This window comes from Dipodomys merriami, unplaced genomic scaffold, assembly GCF_024711535.1.
Source record: "Dipodomys merriami isolate MVZ:Mamm:240054 unplaced genomic scaffold, mDipMer1.0.p SCAF_1, whole genome shotgun sequence".
Lineage (NCBI taxonomy): Eukaryota > Metazoa > Chordata > Mammalia > Rodentia > Heteromyidae > Dipodomys > Dipodomys merriami.
Window position 1 is genome coordinate 10,072,459 of NW_027202270.1, and position 20,796 is coordinate 10,093,254.

Genomic DNA, 20,796 nt, shown 5'->3' on the forward strand with positions numbered 1-20,796 from the left:
TAACTATGCCATCCATAGTCATTTGCTTGTATTATGATACTATACATGCTACCAGTTTTGAAATCTCAATGCTGTAGGAAGATAAGCAGTTAGTTTCGCTTTTATAATCTGTTAGATGGTGATGGTTGCTTAGTCTTTGGCCCTAGTCAGCAACTCAGGTTAGCAGTCCACATTCCAGCGTAGGGGCAATGGGTAACTTCCGTATATGACTGCAGAAATGCAAGAGGCTGGCACACCTGCACAGGCTTACTTTCCATCTCAGACTGATTCACAGCTGTTAATAGCTCACTGGCCAAATTGAGTCATACGACTGAGTCCTAGGTCAAAGAGCTGGAAGAGCCACAGGCAATGGTGAGAGAGTAGAAGCATACTTCCAAGTTAGCAGGAGAGCTGTTGGCTGACTCACTGAGTGTTCATTTCCATGGATTCCTTGTCAAGCTTGAATGAAACATGTTTGATTGCTTTCAGCAGTTTTAGCTCCCACTGAATGTTCGCCTTAAGATGATATTTGTCCCGTCTTTGAAGTTCGCAGTCCAGACATTACTTTAGACGAGATAACTCTTAGTAGAAACTCAGAGATTTAAAATAAAATCTTAGATTCTGCTGCTGGCATCTTCCCTCCTGTACGCTATGTAAGCGCAGATGCAGTGACTCACAGACCTTCACTCTGGGGTTTTCTCTTTAGGCCAGACACTGGTCTGCATAAGGCACAAAGATTTGTGTTTGATACCTGTCATACAAAAACACCAAGATAGATAGATTGATAGCTAGCTAGCTAACTAGATAGATGACATATAGATAAAATGATACATAGGACATATGCATAGATAGATACATAATATAAGCATGCATAAGTCCACATGTACATACATGTAGACATATATATACATAGACACATAGATATATAGATACATATATAGATACATAGATATAAATAAAGATATCCCAAAGGGTTTTAGGAAGTAATTTTTTAAAAAATTGGAGTCTATGACACTGGTTTACATTTTAAAAGTTATCATTTTAATTTCTGGATAAGTTTATATTTAGTAATCTGCTGTGAATGTATCTAACATGTTTTTGTCCTTCACAAAAGCACTCTGTGAAGCATTGATTGGAAGCATAGGACTCACAGAATGCTTTTGTGATCCATGATAGGTAATATCTTAATGGTATAAAATATACATATCCTTAAAGGTACTTAGCACAAGCAGTGGTTTCCATGTGATCTGTGCTTCATCGGGTCTGTGTTGTGTTGCTCTTGTTTAGGTCTGAAGGGATTTCCTGGCCCCCCAGGTGCTCCTGGGCAGAGGTGTTTGGATGGACAGAAAGGCCAGCGGGGCAAGCCAGGAGCATCAAAAATACCAGGCCCACCTGGTAAACAAAGTATTTTTCTACTTTGGAAATTTCAATCAGGAATTTTTAAATCGTTTTTAAAAAAATGAATGACTTTAAGGGAATAAGAGGCAACCTTAGCTAATGGGAAATAGCTCTTGATACATTAAACTTTTAAACCTGTGTTGTGACAACTTGGAGCTCACAATCATTTTATATCCTGCCACGATCCTTCCTCTTTTCTTGTGAGTTATAGGCCAATACTAGTTCTTTGCTTGCTCAGTTCAGAATGCTCACAATATGAAGAAAAGAATTAGGGAAATATCGCTGACATACGAAACGCAGAATTACAATTCATTTCTCCATAAAGTGGACAAGAACACCCTTCCCTACTGTTTCTCTAAGGCTATAGAAATACGTTTTTATTAAATATCTTTTAAGTAGTAAGTACATATTCCTGTGTTTCCTAGAGGTGAGATTTTTAGCAAAATAAGTCTTACATGTACTAGTTCTATCCTGTGCATTTACAATTAAAATTGATTGTTGTTGCTGTTCAACAGGCTTACGTGGTAACATGGGAGACCCAGGGTTTGAAGGGGAGAAGGGGTCCTCTCCCTCTGGACCCCCAGGTCCTCCCGGACGACGTGGAGTAGATGGTCAGAAAGGAATCCCAGGAGAGTCTGCATTTGGTCACCCAGGACCCCCTGGAAATAGGGGTCTCCCAGGAGTGCCAGGAATGAAGGGAGCCAGAGGTCACCCAGGATGCCCAGGGGTTGAAGGTATGAGGATCTCAGCGATTCCTGCAGTCTAGGAAGCCACCTTCAATTTGGAATAAGTCTCTGAATAAGGCTTAGACTACCTCATCTTGGATAGACAAAATAAATGCCTTACCTTCATAGACAGGCACAATGACATGTCAAATAATTGCCTCCCCAATGCTGCCTTTGCGTGTTATAGCTCATGTTCAAATGCAAGTCAGCACAGTATGTCTCCAACAGCTCAGCTGCATGCATCAACTCTGCATGTCAGCCCACCTTGGGTGTAGACCCCTATGTTAGATCCGAGAGCAGGGACCAAGCGCAGGGACCAGATAAACACCTACTATTAATGCTTGGTTGCCAGTATCAGGACAAGCAACTCAGAAGGCAGATCAGTGGAGGGGGAGCCCAGGAGAAGCTCTGTGGGCTACAGACAGACTGCATTTAACAGGTGACAACATGAGGGGCTTTCCCTCCAGCCGGTAGAACAATGATGTGCCTGATGGGAAGATGGCCTGGATACTGGTTCACATCTTTTTCTGAAATTATTAAGACTTTTTCTAGAGTGGAGTTTCTCCAATTTTAATGAACATAAATATAACCCAAGGGTTGTCATTATGATGACCATCTTCAGGGCCCTAGCCTTTGAAATTCTGATCCTTTATATCTAGGCTTGATTTCAGCAGTCTGAACTTCCAGGAGTCCCTTGGGTGATGGTGGTCAAAGTGTGGGTCCCACACCAGACACTCTTTGGGCCTCTTCCCAACAAAGAATGGACCAGTTTATTTAGGCAAGTTAGGAGAGTTGGTCCTTATCAATGTGGGTTTTCCTATCTTCTAACTCAACCAACCACCAATCAAAAATATTTAGAAGAAAAATGTATCTGTTCTGACATGTATAGAATGTTTTGTTGTCATTATTCCAATAACAATACAGTACATCAGCTATGAACATCATATTAGGTATTACAAATGCTCTAGAGATGATTTCAAGAGAGTGTGCATGTGTTCTGTGCAAGTGCCACTCCATTTTAGAGAAGCAATTTTAGTTTCTGTGGATTTGAGCATCTGAAAGGAGAAAGCCATGGAACCAGACCCACACCCCCATTTAGCTGTACAGTCCAATCAGAGAACACGAGGGGAATAAAGCCCCACCTTTACTTTAAGACAAGCAAACATGGTGTTTTTTTCATCGGCATAGTGAATACAAAACCACAAGCAATTGAAAAGGTAACAAGAAAATATATGAATCAAGAAGGGACTTTTGACAGGTTACTGCTCCTGTATCTAATCTAGATATGAAAACACCTTTGTTTTCTCTTCAGTTAAGGAAACCATTGGAAACAAGAGTTACACTCCAAGAAATACTTTTCAGCTACTAGCAAGGAACAGTTCATTTGTAAAGATTATAACAAATCAAAAGCATAAAAACTTTGCCAATTCCTACATATTGTGAAGTAATCCAATGACCATAACTATGATTAGTATTTTTAATATAGAAACAAAACAACACATGATGGAAACAGAAAAGTAAAATTGGCTTTTAGGTTGAAGCCTGGGACTATAATTGATTTATTTTTCTTTCTGAAGATTTATGACATCCTGTTTCCAATAGACAAAAATTTGAGAGTACACATGATAAAAATCTATAAAATGCAAATTCATACAATGCTCATCAAGTTTGTAAATGTTATATATTTGATGTAATAACCGTTGTAATGGTAGAAGCTAATTAGAAGCAGGAAAACCACGTGATTACTTGCCTGAATAATTTCTTCCTCATCTACGTGACCATACCAAGCAACTCAACTGTGTGTTGGATCTCCAGGCATTTGGAGTTCACTAAATCTATGAGTAGAAAAATCCACTCATTTGAGTTGGGAACTTATTTGAGTCAGGATCAGAGTGTCTGTTTCAGTACTGAGGTGTGTGAACAGTTTAGTATAGGCCATCTACACAGTTTTAACCCACACATGTTGCAGATGCTTTGTATTATTTCAGGAGCAGCTGGCGTTCCCGGCTCCCCGGGTCTCAAAGGCCCCAAAGGCAGAGAGGGGAGCCCTGGCTTCCCAGGTATTCCAGGTCCACCTGGCCAGTCCTGTAGAAAAGGCAGTGCGGGCATCCCAGGCCAGCCAGGGCTTCCTGGGGCTCCTGGTAGTCCAGGTAAGTGCCAACAGGTATAAAGAACTTGAAGGTGTAAGTAGGGTATTTATCCTACTTATAATTAATAAGCTCATCTCTTGTCCTTTTTGTAGATATTCATAGAATTTTTGTAGATATTCCAAGACAGAGGCAAAAGACTGTATTACCTCTATAGTTCATATCATTTTCTGTCATTTCTCCATGTCATCCTACATGTGGATGGCTAGATGCTACAGCCACAGTGGTTTGCATTATTTGAGAGGAGCAGCAGACCTCGGCAGCACTGCTTCATAGCAGTCTTCAAGCAAGCCTGAATATTGTATTGGGCAATGCGCTGTCACACCTATTGAAGTTGTTTGCTGCAAACACAGCCTTGAGAAATAGGCCAGTTAGAGCCTCAGGAGCTTGCATTTTTGACATTACCAGGAAGACATAAAAGAGTATAGAAGTCCTGTAAATGTCTATCTTCACATGAGGTGCTTAAGGGGTTAGTCCATCAAGGTTTTTGTATCAAAATGTATTAGGTTAGGTGATTTATGAACAGCATACATTTATTTCTTGCAGTTCAGGAGGACATGACATCCAAGATCAAGGGACCAGAGGACTGAGTGTCTGGCAAGGAGCTGTTTGTCACAGATTCCATGCAGCATGTACACAGCTCACAGTGCTCTTTAAAAGATCACGAATGAACGAATAGTATTCATGAGGGCTTTCTATGAGATTATTGACGCACCTCATAGAATTTCCAGTATCTTAACACTGGGAGACACATAGATTCATTCGAGCAAACTTTTCTGGTGTCAAACCACAATCTTGTAAATCTCATCTTCCTAAGTAGCTAGGATTATAGGTAGGAGCCACTGGCTGCTTTTCCTTTTATCCAAATGCAAGATGTGCACTTGAAAACTTGTAATAAGTTTAGGACCCAACTTGTCTCTACAGCCTAATCTAACACCAGTCATGATGATGATGTTGCTCTGATGTTCACAATTCTTTCATTACAGTGAAGGAAATACCTGGTAAGCTTTTCTGCCCTATTAGTTTCTCTAAGAGTAAACAGGAATGAATTTTTTTCACCCCTATCCATTTCCATTAAAAATAGAGTTGCTACTATTGTTTTAAGCCAATGAGTACTGTTTTGCTTTGGATGAACTAATTTACGTTTCTGGAGTCTCTGTGTCCTGCTGAGGTTTCAGTCCACATATCTGCTTGTACCTCAGGTGCCCCAGGTTGGAAAGGCCAGAGAGGAGAAGCAGGGCCTTCTGGACCGGCTGGAATGAAGGGCTTCCCCGGACCCCCCGGTCTGCCTGGAGCTGATGGGTTCCTAGGACCTCCAGGAATCCCAGGCCCCCTTGGGGAAGATGGGTTACCTGGTCTTCCAGGCCCAAAGGGTAAGTAGTACTTTGTCAGTATTGCTTTCCATTTTATGAATCAATGATCAAGAAAAGCCTGCTACTTAGGACCCCACTTGGAGCATGTGCCATTATGTTAGCTTGACTTTGTCTTCCCCTTACTGGTGCCTCCCTTTCCCTTATCTTCCCGTTGCTATTTTCAGTGGCAGAATATCTTGGTGGAGTTCAGTGGTTGAAAGGTCCAGGGATGTTGAGTTCCTGAGATCAGAGGTATTTCAGCTCAGAGGACTATGAGACCCAATGGAGTCCTAGGTCAAGGGAATACATTTCACTTTGGCTGGGGCTCTAGCCTCCTGCTGTGAAAACTTGATGGGATTAGAACCCCAAAGTGTTAGGGCCTACATGTTGTACCCATAGGTAGAAAGCAGGACTGGGTGAGAGGGCAAAACCATTAGCAGCCATGATGAGTTTGACAACGACTGTCTACTTTCAGTGCAAGCTTAGAAGGTGGTGGGCCTTTGTAATTCTAAGTGAACCACAAGAACAGCTACGGAAGAACTGCACCAACCTCTCCAGCGTTTTCCTTAAAAAACTAATGTTCTCATTTCATCAGGGCCCCGGGGCCTGCCTGGTTTCCCTGGATTTCCTGGAGAAAGAGGACTTCCAGGCCAAGAGGGGCTGCCTGGCAGAAAGGGAGAAATTGGACAGAAGGGCTGGCCTGGTTTTGGGGGAGACCAAGGAGTAAGAGGTGCCAAAGGTAAGCACATTTAACAACGCACAGAAGTAATTTAAAAAATGTGCTTAGAACATGTTAAGATAGTCTTGGAAGAATAAAATATGACTATTTTTAAAATTTAAATGTCTTAGCTTTCTTTAGTTCTATGGTGTTTACTGTAGACCTTTAATTCATTTTCCTTGTGACTCAATCTTATTACATATAATTGTGGTAAATAAATGGTTCTTTTTTAGTGGAAAATTAATGAGTAGTTCCTTAGTGTGTGTGTGCGCACGCGCACACACACAGGCACATGCACCTGCATGTATGTATGTGCCTTAGGGGCTTGAACTCAAAGCCTCAGTCCTGTCCTTTTGCTTTTTTGCTCATGGCTGGCACTCTAACCACTTGAACCACAGCTCTGCTTCTGAGTTTTGATAGTTTATTGTAGACAAAAGTCTCATGAACTTTTCTGTCTGGGTTTGCTTAGAACTGTGATCCTCCTATCTCAGCCTTCTGAGTAGCTAAGATTACAGGTATCAGCCACCAGCACCATGTAACAAGTGGTTCTTAATGCATTGATTTATAGCTACTGGCTTACAACTTCTCCACCTGTTAGAAGAGGGGACAGACAGGGCTTTGTCCTCTAAGCCATGTTTCAATTAAATCAGGGATTGGTCAAACTTTTTCTGTAAAGAACGTGATTGATAATAGATTTCAGGCTTTGCAAGTTTTGCAGACTCTGTTATGATGACTTAAGTCAGTCTTTAGAGCAGGAAAGCTACCATAGGCAATATGCAAGTGAACACAAAAGAAACATCTTCTAATCACATTTTCTTTATGGCCATTAGAATTTGAGTTTCATACCGTTTTCTCAAGTACTTAACTTTCACAAGATATTGTTTGGTGTTTTGAGTCCCCTCCCCTGATCCTCACCATTTAAACGTGCAGAAACTATACATCATCAGTAATAGAAGAATTTGCAGCAGGACGGGCTGAGCCGTGAGCTGTAACTAGCCGACTTCTCAAGCAGAATGCTTTGGTAGTGGCCTGAGATTGAGTTGCCCTAGCTTCATTTCAACAAAGTTATCATTACTGTAAAAATGGAAGTGCTGTGACCGCCAATTTCCATGTTCCATGTCATCTCTACTTCAATATTTCTAGTGTTGAGAGTAATGTTTGACAATTCTAAGAAAGGAAGTTTTTGTCCATAAAGCTTCTCAGTTTAACTCAAATGACTTTTCTTTAGTGATTTATTCTTCCATTATTTCTTTCTTCATTAGTTTATACATTTTTTATGTAGAATGGAGAAATCAAAAAAATCACTCTTTGCTACCTTAAATTAGTGATGTTTGCTGTGTGTTTAGACGATTATACAATTTTTCCACCAAGAATTAAAAATTGTATTAATGTCAGCGATATAGTTGCAAATTCATTCTTTGAATATTAATTATTATTATTATTACTGTTATTATTATTTTGGCAGTGCTGAGATTTAAACCCAGAGCTTCATGTTTGCAAGAAAGGCAATCACCACCTAGCCACAACTTCAACCTAATTTTTTAAAATTAATTTATTGTTATTGTACACATGATGTACCAAAGGGTTATGGTACATAAATCATAAAGAATAGATCTTTTTGCACAGTGTCACCCCTTCCCTTGCTCTCTCCCAGTGTTTCCCTCCCATCCCCACCCATGAGTTGTATAGTTTGTTTTCAACACAGTGTCTAGTATCCTTACCACATTTGTCCAACCTTTGTCCCACCAATTCTGTGCCTCTGTTACCCTCCCAAAGGCGTCTAAATGGACAAACAAGACAAAGGGGTAAAAGAAAAAAATACACTAGGACATGATAAACTATACAGGTCTCTAGGAATTCACAGTGAGACCAAAGGAGAATGTTCTTAGGATAAGACCACATAGGTACAATAGCTATGAGAATAGAGATATCTTCCAGTGGGGAAGATATGAGTCTTGTCATTGGAGATGGGAAGTTCAAATCCTACATGATAAGCTGTAATGTAGACTGGAACTTTCCAATGCAACTTAACTCACCAAAGACCCTGAGACCCATTTGGCTGACTGCAGCAAGCCTTCACTGAGCACTCATAGTGGACCAGCCCCCAAATCATCACAAAGTCAGACTAGCAGGAACAACAGTGTCAAAGGGGCAGAGCTTCCTTTGGACATTAGTTAGCTGATAACTCACCATGCATTCTCAGGCATACAGTTGAGCAGGTTGAATGGGGATTTGTAAGTGAGAATGCGACCTGGTAACCGATGACTTGCGTGGGTAATATGTGTGTTTGTTTTTCCCTTGTATAATGAATACCTACAGGAACGAGAGGACCTCCTGGAGCTGCAGGAGAAATGGCCATCTTTTTAAAAAAGGGGAAGGCTGGGGAACCGGGGCCTCCTGGAGAGAATGGGTTCCCAGGAGCGAGAGGTAAAGACGGGAGATTTTTATCTTCCCCAGATAAAATGAGGTCTGTATAGAACATTCCAGCCATGGTGTAGATCAGACAGGCTGCCCACTTACAGGGAATTAGGAAAGATGAAAGATCATTTCGCAACTCAATTTGACGCTGAATGAAGTTGGTGATGACCTTTTTGCGTTTCCGTGTTTACTTAGCTGAAATCTCTGTTTGTCGGTGGGAGTTCTAGGCCCGAGGACTCATTCCAGGGTTTCGGCCTCTCATGTCTGCTCACTTGCCGTAATGGTCAAATACAGTAGTGCTGAAGGACAGAGAAAGATGACTTTTTATTTTTTAATGTAGCATAGGGCATGCTGTAGGGAGAGACAGAGGCTTTCAGCCCATCCCTGGGGTTTAGGTTCAAATAGAGAGGGAAGGGGGCTGGGATGAATAGTAGTTACTCAAGAGTCCCATGACAGCCTTGGTCTGGTCGATCATCTCAGTGCTGTCAAGTGGCACCTGGTCACTATGAGAAAGGCATTGTGGTCTGTGGGGAGCAGTTTTGACTCTTGACACAAGATGTTATCAGTGAATCCTGTCCTTCCTGGATTCCACGCTGGCTGCAAGGTGACTGCAGGGGAAAATGGCTCAGAACACAGGGCAGCAGTACAAAGTAGAGGTCGTGGTGCTGAACTAAAGTTCCCTTTAAACGTTTGCAGGCTGAAGTGGTAACTCAGCTTCTAACTGCCTGGGAAGGAAGGAAGGAAGGAAGGAAGGAAGGAAGAAAGGAAGGAAGGAAGGAAGGAAGGAAGGAAGGAAGGGAAAGAAAGAAAATTTTGAGTATGCCAAGCTGGGATTAATCTGAGATTTATCTGATATACTGGTTCTGGGCTTGTGTTTGAGGTAATTGGTCTTGAAGGGAATAGTACACTATCTGCCTGAGTATTTTGACCAGTACTATACAAACCTCGATGAGTGTGAATCACTTTGAGATCATGTCCACATGACAGTTCTAAATCTGCACATACAAGGCAGCCAAGTCTTTTGAATTCATACCCCTATGGCATCCTGTTGGTTCTCAAAAGTACTCCATGCCAAGGACTTTGACATTCTTGCTCCAGTTCAGGTGTCATCTGTGCAAGGCCTGGGTGCTTGGGCTGGCCTTCTCTTTAATTAGCTTTTAGGGAGAGATATTTTTACTTTCCTGTGGTTAATCCTCTGGCCTAGAACTCGCCATTACAAACAGTGAACGTTAGCAATAGGTAAGATGAACATGCTGGAACATGCTCCCTCTTTCATCGGATGGCTCTGAGTCCATTCTTAGGCCACATATTTCATAGTGAGGTCATCAGAACTAGAAATGATCGAGAGTGGCTTAGCATAAGCTCCACTATTCCACATGCCTTTGGCTTCCTCTTTTGAACATTGGACCAAGCCTTCCACTATAACCATTGCCTAGCCCAAGGTTCAGCCAAAGTCTTGTAACACTTGCAACTTCATCAGGTGATAAAGGAAGTGCCGGGCTGCAAGGGAGAAGAGGAGAGCCGGGACAGCACGGGCCACCTGGCCTTCACAGAGGGGAGCCTGGGAGGAATGGAGAGCCTGGATTCCCTGGACCTCCCGGCCCTCCGGGCTTACCCGGGCTCAGAGGGGTCATTGGTTTCCCAGGATTACCCGGGGACCAGGTAAGGGGCTGCTATTGCACGAGGGAAGAGAAGTAATCCTTTCCCTTTATGTTCTCAGTGTCTCGGGAGGAGTTATGATTTGCCAGAGTACATATCACTGTCCTGTAAAGGTCTCTGGAAAGTTAAGGAGTGTATAAAGTAAAAATAGAACTCTCTGGAAGACCATAATGTAAATGAAATTTCCAACCAGTGCTCATGACTGGCTCCTGTAATGTGGCTAAACAAGTCACATTATCTGCATAAGCCCGCACAGTTTTTCCATCAGACCATTAAAAATTGGTCACGTGACCAGTGGTTTACTGCGGGTGGGGATGGGGAATGTCATCCTTAAAAAAAAAAATAAAACAACAACACTCCAATTCTGGATTCTAAGCTTTCCCATCTAATTCAAAACACTGTAGATTTTTGTTGTAAGTTTATTTCCCCTTCATAATCATGAGTTGCATAGCTCTTAAAAGGAAATATAATAGATGTAGTAGCTTCATCATACTCCTAAAAATGCATAACAAAATTAACTATATATCTTTTGGGATGAGATTGGTTTTTAAAGTTTGTGATATGACTTTTATAATACTTTATTTAGTATCAAGTCATTTGCTTGAAACTTAAAATTCAAGATATATATCTACATATATCCACATATACGGATATATATATATTTTTTTCATAGATCTGAGGATCATGGCTCAAAGGCAGCCCAGGCAGTAAAGTCTGTGGGACTCTTATCTCCAGTTAACCACCAGAAAACTAGAAGTGGCACTGTGGCTCAAAGTGGTAGAAGGCTAGGCTTGAGCTGAAGAGCTCAGGGACAGCTCCCAGGCCCAGAGTTCAAGCCCCACAACTGACAAAAAGAAAAGGAATATCTGTTGGCATTGGTAGCTCTTTTTCTAGGGGAGTTTTTTATCAATTTTTAAAAGCTAAACACATTTCTTTACCATTGTAAGTTCCATTGGGTAGCTTGAGTTCTGTGCCATTTGCATGGGAAACACAAAACCTCACTTCTGTTCCATTAAATCATCAGGGTGAACCAGGTTTCCCAGGCCCCCGTGGATTCTCAGGAAATGATGGAGGAAGAGGACCCAAAGGTACAGAAGACAAATTCATCTCAAATGTCTAGTCCTGGGTGCTTGTAACATTGTGAATAGGCAACTTTTGAATAACGAACAAAGGGTATCAAACACAATAGAACATACAAGGGACTGTGTGTGTGTGCGTGTGCGTGTGTGTGTGTGTGTGTGTGCGTGTGTATGTGTGTGTTCATGTGTGCCTGTATTGGTGGCTTATACTTATGACCTCATCTTTTCACTTGGCTTTCCCAATCAAAGCTGGCTCTCTACCACTTGAACCACATCTTCACTTCTAGCTTTTTGATAATTAGTTGGAGATATATATATCTCCAATCTGTATCTCATAGACTTCCCTGCACAGTCTAGACTATACTGCGATCCTCAGATCTCAGTATTCTGAATAGCGAGGATTTTAAGTGTGACCCATCAGTACCCAGCTGGACTCTTCTTAAGAAGACTCTATGGGATAATAAAAATCACCCAAGACCCGAAGGGTACTCTTCTGTCACTCAGCTTCAAAGGGTCCATACAGAAAACAGCATGCTGCAGGTTCATTGTGTCAATCCACCCACTGGGAGGGTTGTATCCATTGACATCCACAGCCACTCACATGACAACGTAGGTTTGAGACCAGACCCACTCCCATGAGCAGTGTCCCACGGGAAATCCCAAGTCCCATTGAAGCCAGGTTCTCATCTGAGAACTGTGTACACTAAGCTGATAGGAAGAATCATGCAGTTAGAGGAATCATGGCCAAAGCCATCAACTCCCACTAGGTGTTTACAGTTTACTTAAGAATTTCTGAGTCAGTGGAAATTTGTAATTGCGATTACAAATTGTAATAGCAATTTCTGTTTTCTTCAAAGGGCTGGATCATAAAAATGTTCAGGTTTGTGGTACATATGGTCTCATTCACAACTACATAACTGTGCTGTTGTAATATAAAAGCAGCCATAGACATTATATGAACGTAAAGAAGAGGGTATGTTCCAATAAGACTTTATTTATAAAACAGACTGACCAGTAGATTTGGCTCCACTGGCCTTAACTTACTTTGTGCCCTCCAAATTTTTGCCTTGTAAACACAACAGGCATTCTACCCTTAACAGATATTCAGGGAAACTGAAATAGAAAGTTGAATCAAGATTTAAAATTGTCCTTAGAGAAGGAGAGATCTTATTAACTCTTTATTCAAACTGCAATCAGGATATCTTTTTTAAAATTATGATTGGAGGTAAGAGTCTCACAGACTTTCCTGCTGGGACTGGCTTTGAACCGAGATCCTCAGATCTCAGCCTCCTGAGTAGCTAGGATTACAGGTGTGATCCACCAGCACCCAATTGTTCTCTCTCTCTCTCTCTCTCTCTCTCTCTCTCTCTCTCTCTCTCTCTCTCTCTCTCTCTTTTGTGAAAATACCATACAGAGGGGTTACAATTACATGGGAAGATGAGTACATTTCTTATCAAGCATTGTAGCCTCTTCCTTTGTTTCCCCTTCCCATCCCATCCTCCCCCCCGCCCCCTCCCACCCAATCCTCACACCCTCCCGCCCCCCACCCTCCACCCCTCGCCCTGCACCAAAGTTGTAAAGTTCGTTTTCGACATAACGACTTGTACATCTCATTGTTGCAATGGGCAATCAGGATATCTTGACTTATCTTTTTCCTTTCTTTCTTACTTTCTTTTTTTTTTCTGTGCTGGCCCTAGGGCTTAAACTCAGTGCCTGGGTGCTGTCTCTGAGCTTTTTCACCCAAGGCTACTGCTCTACCACTTGAACCACAGAACAATTTCTGGCATTTTTGGTGGTTAATTGGACATAAGAGTCTCATGGCCTTTCCTGCCTTGGCTGGCTCCAAACTGAGATCCTCAACTCCTCAGATCTCAGCCTCCTTAGTAGCTAGGATTACAGACATGAGCCACAATGCCTGGCAGGATATCTTAAATTACAGTGTTTGTATAGAACCTTGAATAGATCCTCTATCTTGATATATCACTGGACTAATACTTTTCTTTAAATCTACTTGAAAATTACTCATCTTCCTTACTTTCGACTTCACCTCACTTACTGTGAATTCACAGGTATGACATTCAGTTACAGATTATTTTAATAGAAATGAAAATACCTAACTTTAAAATGTAAATTCCTAATGGATGAGCCACAGGAAATATACCACTAATGGTAACATCCTTTATGAAACACACTCAGTAAATAACAAAACTGCTATATGAAAATGTGAACTGTGCACGGCCATTGATTCAACAAGAATAATCTAGTTCTATGAGTACAAAGAGAGAATTTCAAATTTAGTTTTGGTATCTTGTGATTCAGAACTCATTCATCTTCTAAATTCATATGGATTTGGAAGTGGCGCTGTAGCTCAAGTGGTAGAGCGCTCACCTTGAGTTGAAGAGCTGAGGGACCACGCCCAGGCCCAGAGTTCAAGCCCCACGACCGACAAAAAAAAAAAAGAAAAAAAACTAAATTCATATGGATTTATTATCATCCCTTTCTTCGTTCATAGTTAAAAAATACTTTCCTTCATGCTTATATTGGCCTATGCTTACAGGAAGCCGAAATGTACTCAAAATACTTGCAATCGGAGATATTTTTCATGGATCCACCAAATCAGAGTTAAGAGTTCTTCTAGACAGTGAGGCTGAAGAAATCTAGCCATTAGCAACCTGTGCTTTTGTGCTTCTCTCCACAATCTGGTTTTCACTTACTGATCTATCACCTGGCTTTGTCAGTTTCTAGTATCTTTTTCTTGTGTATTTTGAGATATGTATGGGTTATTACCAACATGTTCTTCATCAGAGCAAACCATAACCATCCAACAACCAAGGATCTCACCTTCTTGTTTCTTGAAATTACAACTTCTTTGAGAAGGCCTGGCTAACTGGAGAAGAACCAGATTCCTACCCCAATGAGGAATTAGCTGTGATCCTCAGTAGGACCAGAGTGGCAGCACCCAGGCATAAGGCATGTTATCATGTTACTAGGCAGATACTATAAAACATGCCTCAATTACCCCTCTTCTTCCCTCTAACCTCATCTATTGCCTTGCCCTTCCCTCCCACTCTACCTTGAGCCCTTTATGTTACTAGAAACAACATAAGTCTTTGTATCTGGAAACATACACAATCTTGTTGAGCAGCCCTGTGAGACTAGGTCCACGTTGCCCGTTGAATATGCCCTCTCTGGTCAAATCTTCAAGAAAGGATGCCTTTGTGATTTTATTTTTACAAGGACACTGGGCTGGCTGAGCTTCCTTGTGAGGGATCTTGAAATGTAATCACAGGAGGGGAAGGGATGATTTCCACTTTCTGTCTGTAAAACAAACAGAAAGAGAGAATTGATTAATGCCTGGTAATTTCTTAAAAAGCAACCTAAATTTGAAACATAGTAAGGGACTTTAAGCATTCAAGCTTACTAAGATTTATAGATTGTTGGGAACTGTGAAATTGTTCTATGTGGCATTTAAATCACATCTTGTATATATTACCATTTGTTCTTATTAAGAAAAAAAGTCATAAAAAATGTCTCCCCTTGAATACTTCAAGTTTCTAAAGTCAAATACCATGGGGATTTTCCAGACATGTATATGAGACCAAATAAATAACATCCTTTGTATTTTGTCACTCGCAGGAATCAAAGGTGACCCTGCCAGTCTGTATGGTCTACCGGGGCCAAAGGGCAAGCCTGGCAGCCTGGGATGTCCAGGTATGGCTACAAATGTGTCTATTTAAAACAAAAAAAGAGCTTGAATGAAGAACTTACTTTCCCCACCCCCGCTCTGACTAGTGGTGATTGTACTAACCCCAACGAGATTTGCATGGAAAGGATCTCATGGAAGGCTCAGTACTGGGTGGGCTGGAGGTCTTCCACCACCGGTCACCTGACTAATGACATGTACACTGCAATCCATCCGCCTTGGCCTTCCCACATCATCGTAAAATCAAAAGTGGATACTGATTTTTTAAAAAAATAATCTCTATCGTTTTAGGTGGCCACAGGTTATCCTGGAAACCCTTTCTCTCCCGATGAGTAGAGAAGAACCAAATCAAGAATGGCTTGTTTTATAATATTCTAGAACTGCTGAGCTATTCTCTTTCACTAGACACTGCCATGGGAAGGGGGCTGGCTTAGTTATTTTGTTTTTGTTTTTGTTTTTGCTGCTGTTATTGTTTTGTGGCCATGTCCACTACATGCAATAGAACGTGGTGTGGATAAATGAGCTGTGATTACGGGAATCATAGGGAAATACAAGTATGGGATGAATCTAAGGTGAGCTTAAGGAGTGTTATTAGGGGTTCTTGGCTACAAAAATGTTATTTTGGCAGTGTGGGAAAATGTTCTTCTTTTTCAGGCTCACTTCCTAAAGTATCTAGGGATAGAAATCTATGATAGCTATGATTTCCTTTAAAATACTTCATCATTTAACAATGTATTGGTAAAGAGCCAAAATATCACCCTCTCCATCTAGAAATTCTACTGCCAGGAATTTTTCCTAAGGAAATAATTTAATAGGAAAAGAATTGATTAAAGCTGTATAAAGAACATTATGTGTAATAGTAAAAGGAGTTAAAAATAACTTGAACAGCCAATGTAGGGGAAATTCGATTATTTAATTTAATTGAGATTGAATCAGTAAAATAGAATCCAGTCATTTTAAAATTGATATACTGTGGCAAACTTAAAAAACAATTCTTATAATCCAACACTAATTTTAGAATTAGAAAATAAAATCATGCGTATTATTTGCACATGTGCATTCAAATAGAAAACTAGGTTAAGGGCATTTTGTTTGCCAGATTTTTTCCTGATATAACTTCCTTTGCAATGGGAAAATACAAGAGTTAGGGTAGAAAAGTAGAGCACGTGCCGGGTGCCAGTGGCTCACACCTGTGATCTTAGCTTCTCAGGAGGCTGAGAGCTGAGGATTGCTGTTCAAAGCCATTCTGGCAGGAAAAGTCTGTGAGAGTCTTATCTCCAATAAACTTCCCACATGCCAAAAGTGTGGTTCAAGGGTAAGAGTGCTAGCTTTGAAGCAAAAGAAGCTCAGGGCAGCACCCAGGCCCTGAGTTCAAGCACTAGGACCAGCACGCACACACATAAAAAAAGTATGATCAGAAGCTCAAACAGGCATCCCACAGCTACTTAGACGAGGGTCATTCCTTCTTTAGGACATGTTGGAGCCCCTGGAGAGCGAGGACTGCCTGGAGAACAAGGGCTGAGAGGACCCCCTGGAAGACCAGGACCACCTGGCTCCATGGGACCCCCAGGGTGTCCAGGTAAAGTCAGGAAACCTGATACATTCCCTTAAACCTGCTTTGAGATGGGCTGCTTTGTTTCCTACCCCTGTGCCTTTGGACCAGTTACTTAAATGTCCTCCCCATTCTTCCTTGTATTAAGTTAGTTGTAGGTAACTGCCTGCCCTAATCACGGGGAGTAAAGTAAGACAATTCCCCTAACATTCCAACATGGTGTCAAGCGTCCTTCTTCCCTGTTGCCCTCAGGTGAACAGGGTCTGCCTGGGCTGGAGGGTCAACCAGGAGACATGGGAGACCTTGGGCCTAGAGGTCTCCCAGGGAATCCCGGCATTCCAGGTCCTCCAGGAGTAAAAGGTAAGTTGGAAGGTGCCCAGCCTCTCAGAATGATAGTGCCCAGCGCAATGACAGTAACTTCACAGGGCTTTCCTGCGCTGGTAGGATGTCAACAACTTCTTCCTAACTGCCCTACCCAGAGCTTCAGACAGTGCCCACATAAGCATTGATTGACCTGATTCAAGACTGAACTACCTCTGTGTTCATAGTCCCATATTTCAGAAGATGTGTTTGTCATCAAGTGCATGAGCGGTAAGGTCCTAGAAATGGAATTAAATGACGTTAGGTCAATCAAAACTGGACAGGAAACTTTAATGCATTTGTATCTAAAACATATAAAGGCCTAAAGACCAAGTTGATACCTAAAAAAAAAATCCCCTTTTATAACTTCATTATTACAAAGGTAATCCTTGCATCAAAAACCCAACTCTAAAAATAGGGTCTCAAAAAAATCACATCTGTACACATGATAGGAAGGCACACGGATTTTTTTTCAAGGAGTTAAAATTATACAAAGTCCATGTCACTTTTGTACATAGAATTATGTATCCCTCCTTTTCATGATCATCCCCCCCATCAGCTTAATGTCTGTCAGAAATAAATTGCAATTGGAGATGTTACATAAAATTTCAGGAAGTTATTTAAATATTAAACATGGGTAAAACAAACAAAAAAAAGACTGAACTACCTTTTACTGGTGAAGATGCAGGATACTCTCTGTCTACCTCATTTCTCAGCACATCTAGCCAATGTTGTTGTTGTTGTTGTTTTTAACGAGGTCAGGTCTATCTATTTACTCTCTAAAGAGATAGTCTTAACTCTTTCATGTCCTAGATTCTGGGTTAGAAGCTGGGAATATAATCTTGAAGAAAAATAGACATGTATCCTGCCTTCCTGGAGCTCACTTTCTAGCAAAAGAGATAGACATTGAAGAAATATATGTAAATAAAGATATATTACCTATTGTGATGGCTGCAGAGGCAGAGGAGAGGAAAGGACAAGGTATTATGGAGAAAGAATAACGAGTATTCATTATCATTGTTCCGGAAACCAACTTCATGCATGCATTCTTTGTATCTTAAAGGTCATAGAAGAGTGGTCATAAGTGAATATAATATGCAACATGGTTGTTATGGCCACATTCATCTATGATATCTAGCTTCCTTCAGTTCATTTCTCTTATTTTGGAAAAGTAATGCCTTTTCCATGAAAATTTTCTCTATATCTCTAGCATAATACCTACACTGTATCACGGATGTTTGCTGAGAGACCCTTCTTACCAAATAGAATAGGATTATTTTTTTTTAAAGTAGGATCTTTTTAATATGATTGGTACCTAGTAAATATACAATAAGTATTTTGGGTGTCAGGATAAACAAATGAATGAATGTATAATAAACTAATAACTTAAATAAATACTCAAATTATCGTACTGCAGAGTCACTAGTTGATGGTCAAGGCCTACATCTCAGCCAATAGTCGAAGGTTCCAGCTTACTTGGTAGGTCTCTGTAGCCAAGTTCCCTTCATTTATTTCCTGTTACTCCCTCTTCTCTTGCCCTCTACTCATTGACATATATATGTGTATGTCATATACATATATTTATGTGACATACACATATATGTCAATCATATATAGGTCATACACACACACATATATATATTCATACCAAATGTGGATAAAATGAAATGATCTCTTCTCAGAACTAGAAACTACTAAATCATGTTATTGTTTGCAAAATCCAAATTCTATTTTTCCCTCTTCTCCTCTCATTGACAGCCTTCAAACATTTCCAGTATTTTAGCAAGTGTAAAATGACTTGTATTCCTCAGTGTAATTCTACAGAGTTAAGGTATTTACTTTGAAGAGTCAGTACTCATGGATTTCTATACAATCAAATAGTATCATGGGAAAAGTTTCCATAACAGAACACAATAGCTGAATACTGTTCTCCTTCTGCATTGAAGATTTTTTGTTTTGTTTTGTTTTTTGTTTAGCAATGTGAAGAACAGCTACTCATAAAGATTTCAGACTATCAAATAAAACCATCATTCTGCTATTTACACATTTTCCCTCTGGTGATTGTGGCCATTTCCTGTTTCTGGAAAGTCATGCATTCTCTGGGGCTATTCTTTGACATCCTTTTGTGTCTGGAAGGAGTTGGTAACAAACCAAAAGAAAACATTTTCTGTTACTAACTCCTTCTAATGTCTTTCCACTTCTCAGCCTTCCAGTTTAGTAGAAGAGCAAGGACTTAGAATACTAAAGACTTCTGAGTATCTTAGTGCCACAGCACAATCTTATTTTGACCCAAATGACAAGGCTCGGGTAACTATTAGTGATTCATCTCCTTTCTCTTGAGCTTGCATTTATTTATTTATTTACTTACTTATTTTATTGTACCCTTTCTGGGGCTTGAACTCAGGAGCTGGGCATTATCCTGAGGATTATGTTTTTGTTTTTGTTTTGTTTTTAATCAGAGATAAGAGTCTCATACTTTCCTGCTCAGGCTGACTTTGAACCATGATCCTCAGATTTTATCCTTCTGAGTAGCAAGGGTTACCGGCATGAGCCACCAGTGCCCGACTTAGGTTTGTATTTACCACTTCACTTCAGTATGATATTACTAACAGAAATGAGTAGCTAAGAATTGGTTCTATAAATGACTTGAAAAGTAATCACTAACTACATTACAATTCTGTGCAATGAAATAGTTTGTTAAAAAGAGACAGGGAGGAGGTAAAGAATCAACCCCGCACAATTTCATAGCAGGTAGAGACAGGCATTATAGTGACACCTTCTGACCACATAGTGGCAGTATTTCACTGTAGACAGCCCAGTGAACGTTCAGGCTTCACAGACCAGAACAAAACCAAACAGTGGAAAAAAGACATTCCTAAAATAAAAATACCTACCTACAGTATAAACTCATTGTTGCAGTATATCATGCTGATAGTAAAGTGAACAATACCCCAGCAAGAACACTTTGAACTAAGAAACTAAATATTTGAAGTATGTTCTAAATAAGTCAAGGGGACTGATTATCTTGTTTGCACAAACCAGCTGCTGAAATCAAAAAGTTGTTTGCTCTGTGAGAACAGGCCATATGGTTTTTTGGAGTACTGCTTGTGCTCACTCAGATTTAAACTTTAACTTGGACATATGCTAAAAGTGGCTTGATTCCGAGATTTTAAAATAGGTATGCCCTCCAGAAGAACAGCATCCAATTCTTAGTTGGGTGTCTATTCAAGGTTGGAGTGATGGATACCTAGAGTCAACTAGCTGTAATATCACCTTGTCTAGAATGTACACTGGGAGTTTTAGGTCATAACAAGTAAACCATTATACTTAAAGAAAATGCTTTGAGCTGGGTACCAGTGGCTCCCACCTGTAATCCTAGCTACTCAGGAGGCTGAGATCTGAGGATCGAGGTTCAAAGCCAGCCTGGGCAGGAAAGTCTGTGAGACTCTTATCTCCATTAAAACACTCAAAAAACCAGAAGTGGCACTGTGGCTCAAGTGGTAGAGTGCTAGCCTTGAGCTGAAGAGCTGAGGGACAGCGCCCAGGCCTAGACTTCAAGCCCTCACAACTGACAAAGGAAAAGAAAGAAAAGAAAGTGCTTTGAGTTGTCTTTTACTAGGAAATAAATGCCATGTGCCTTAGAGATGTGAAAACCACAGAAATGTTATGTCCTTTTTTTTTTTTTTTTTTTTTTTGTTGGCTGTGG

At 40.7% G+C, this 20,796-nt stretch overlaps 1 protein-coding gene across 8 annotated transcripts in view; it reads left to right on the top strand.

Moving 5' to 3' along the window:
• The window catches only part of Col4a4 (collagen type IV alpha 4 chain), a 125,188-nt gene that overhangs the window by 73,907 nt on the left and 30,485 nt on the right, over window positions 1–20,796 (top strand). For all 8 annotated transcript variants that reach the window (XM_070015744.1, XM_070015718.1, XM_070015711.1 and 5 more), the window contains 11 exons: window positions 1,267–1,374; window positions 1,893–2,111; window positions 4,091–4,252; window positions 5,452–5,622; window positions 6,197–6,340; window positions 8,639–8,746; window positions 10,218–10,399; window positions 11,421–11,484; window positions 15,112–15,186; window positions 16,650–16,757; window positions 16,983–17,090. In XM_070015744.1, coding sequence (XP_069871845.1) covers window positions 1,267–1,374; window positions 1,893–2,111; window positions 4,091–4,252; window positions 5,452–5,622; window positions 6,197–6,340; window positions 8,639–8,746; window positions 10,218–10,399; window positions 11,421–11,484; window positions 15,112–15,186; window positions 16,650–16,757; window positions 16,983–17,090 — 1,449 coding nt within the window. The remainder of the gene's footprint in view (window positions 1–1,266; window positions 1,375–1,892; window positions 2,112–4,090; window positions 4,253–5,451; window positions 5,623–6,196; window positions 6,341–8,638; window positions 8,747–10,217; window positions 10,400–11,420; window positions 11,485–15,111; window positions 15,187–16,649; window positions 16,758–16,982; window positions 17,091–20,796) is intronic.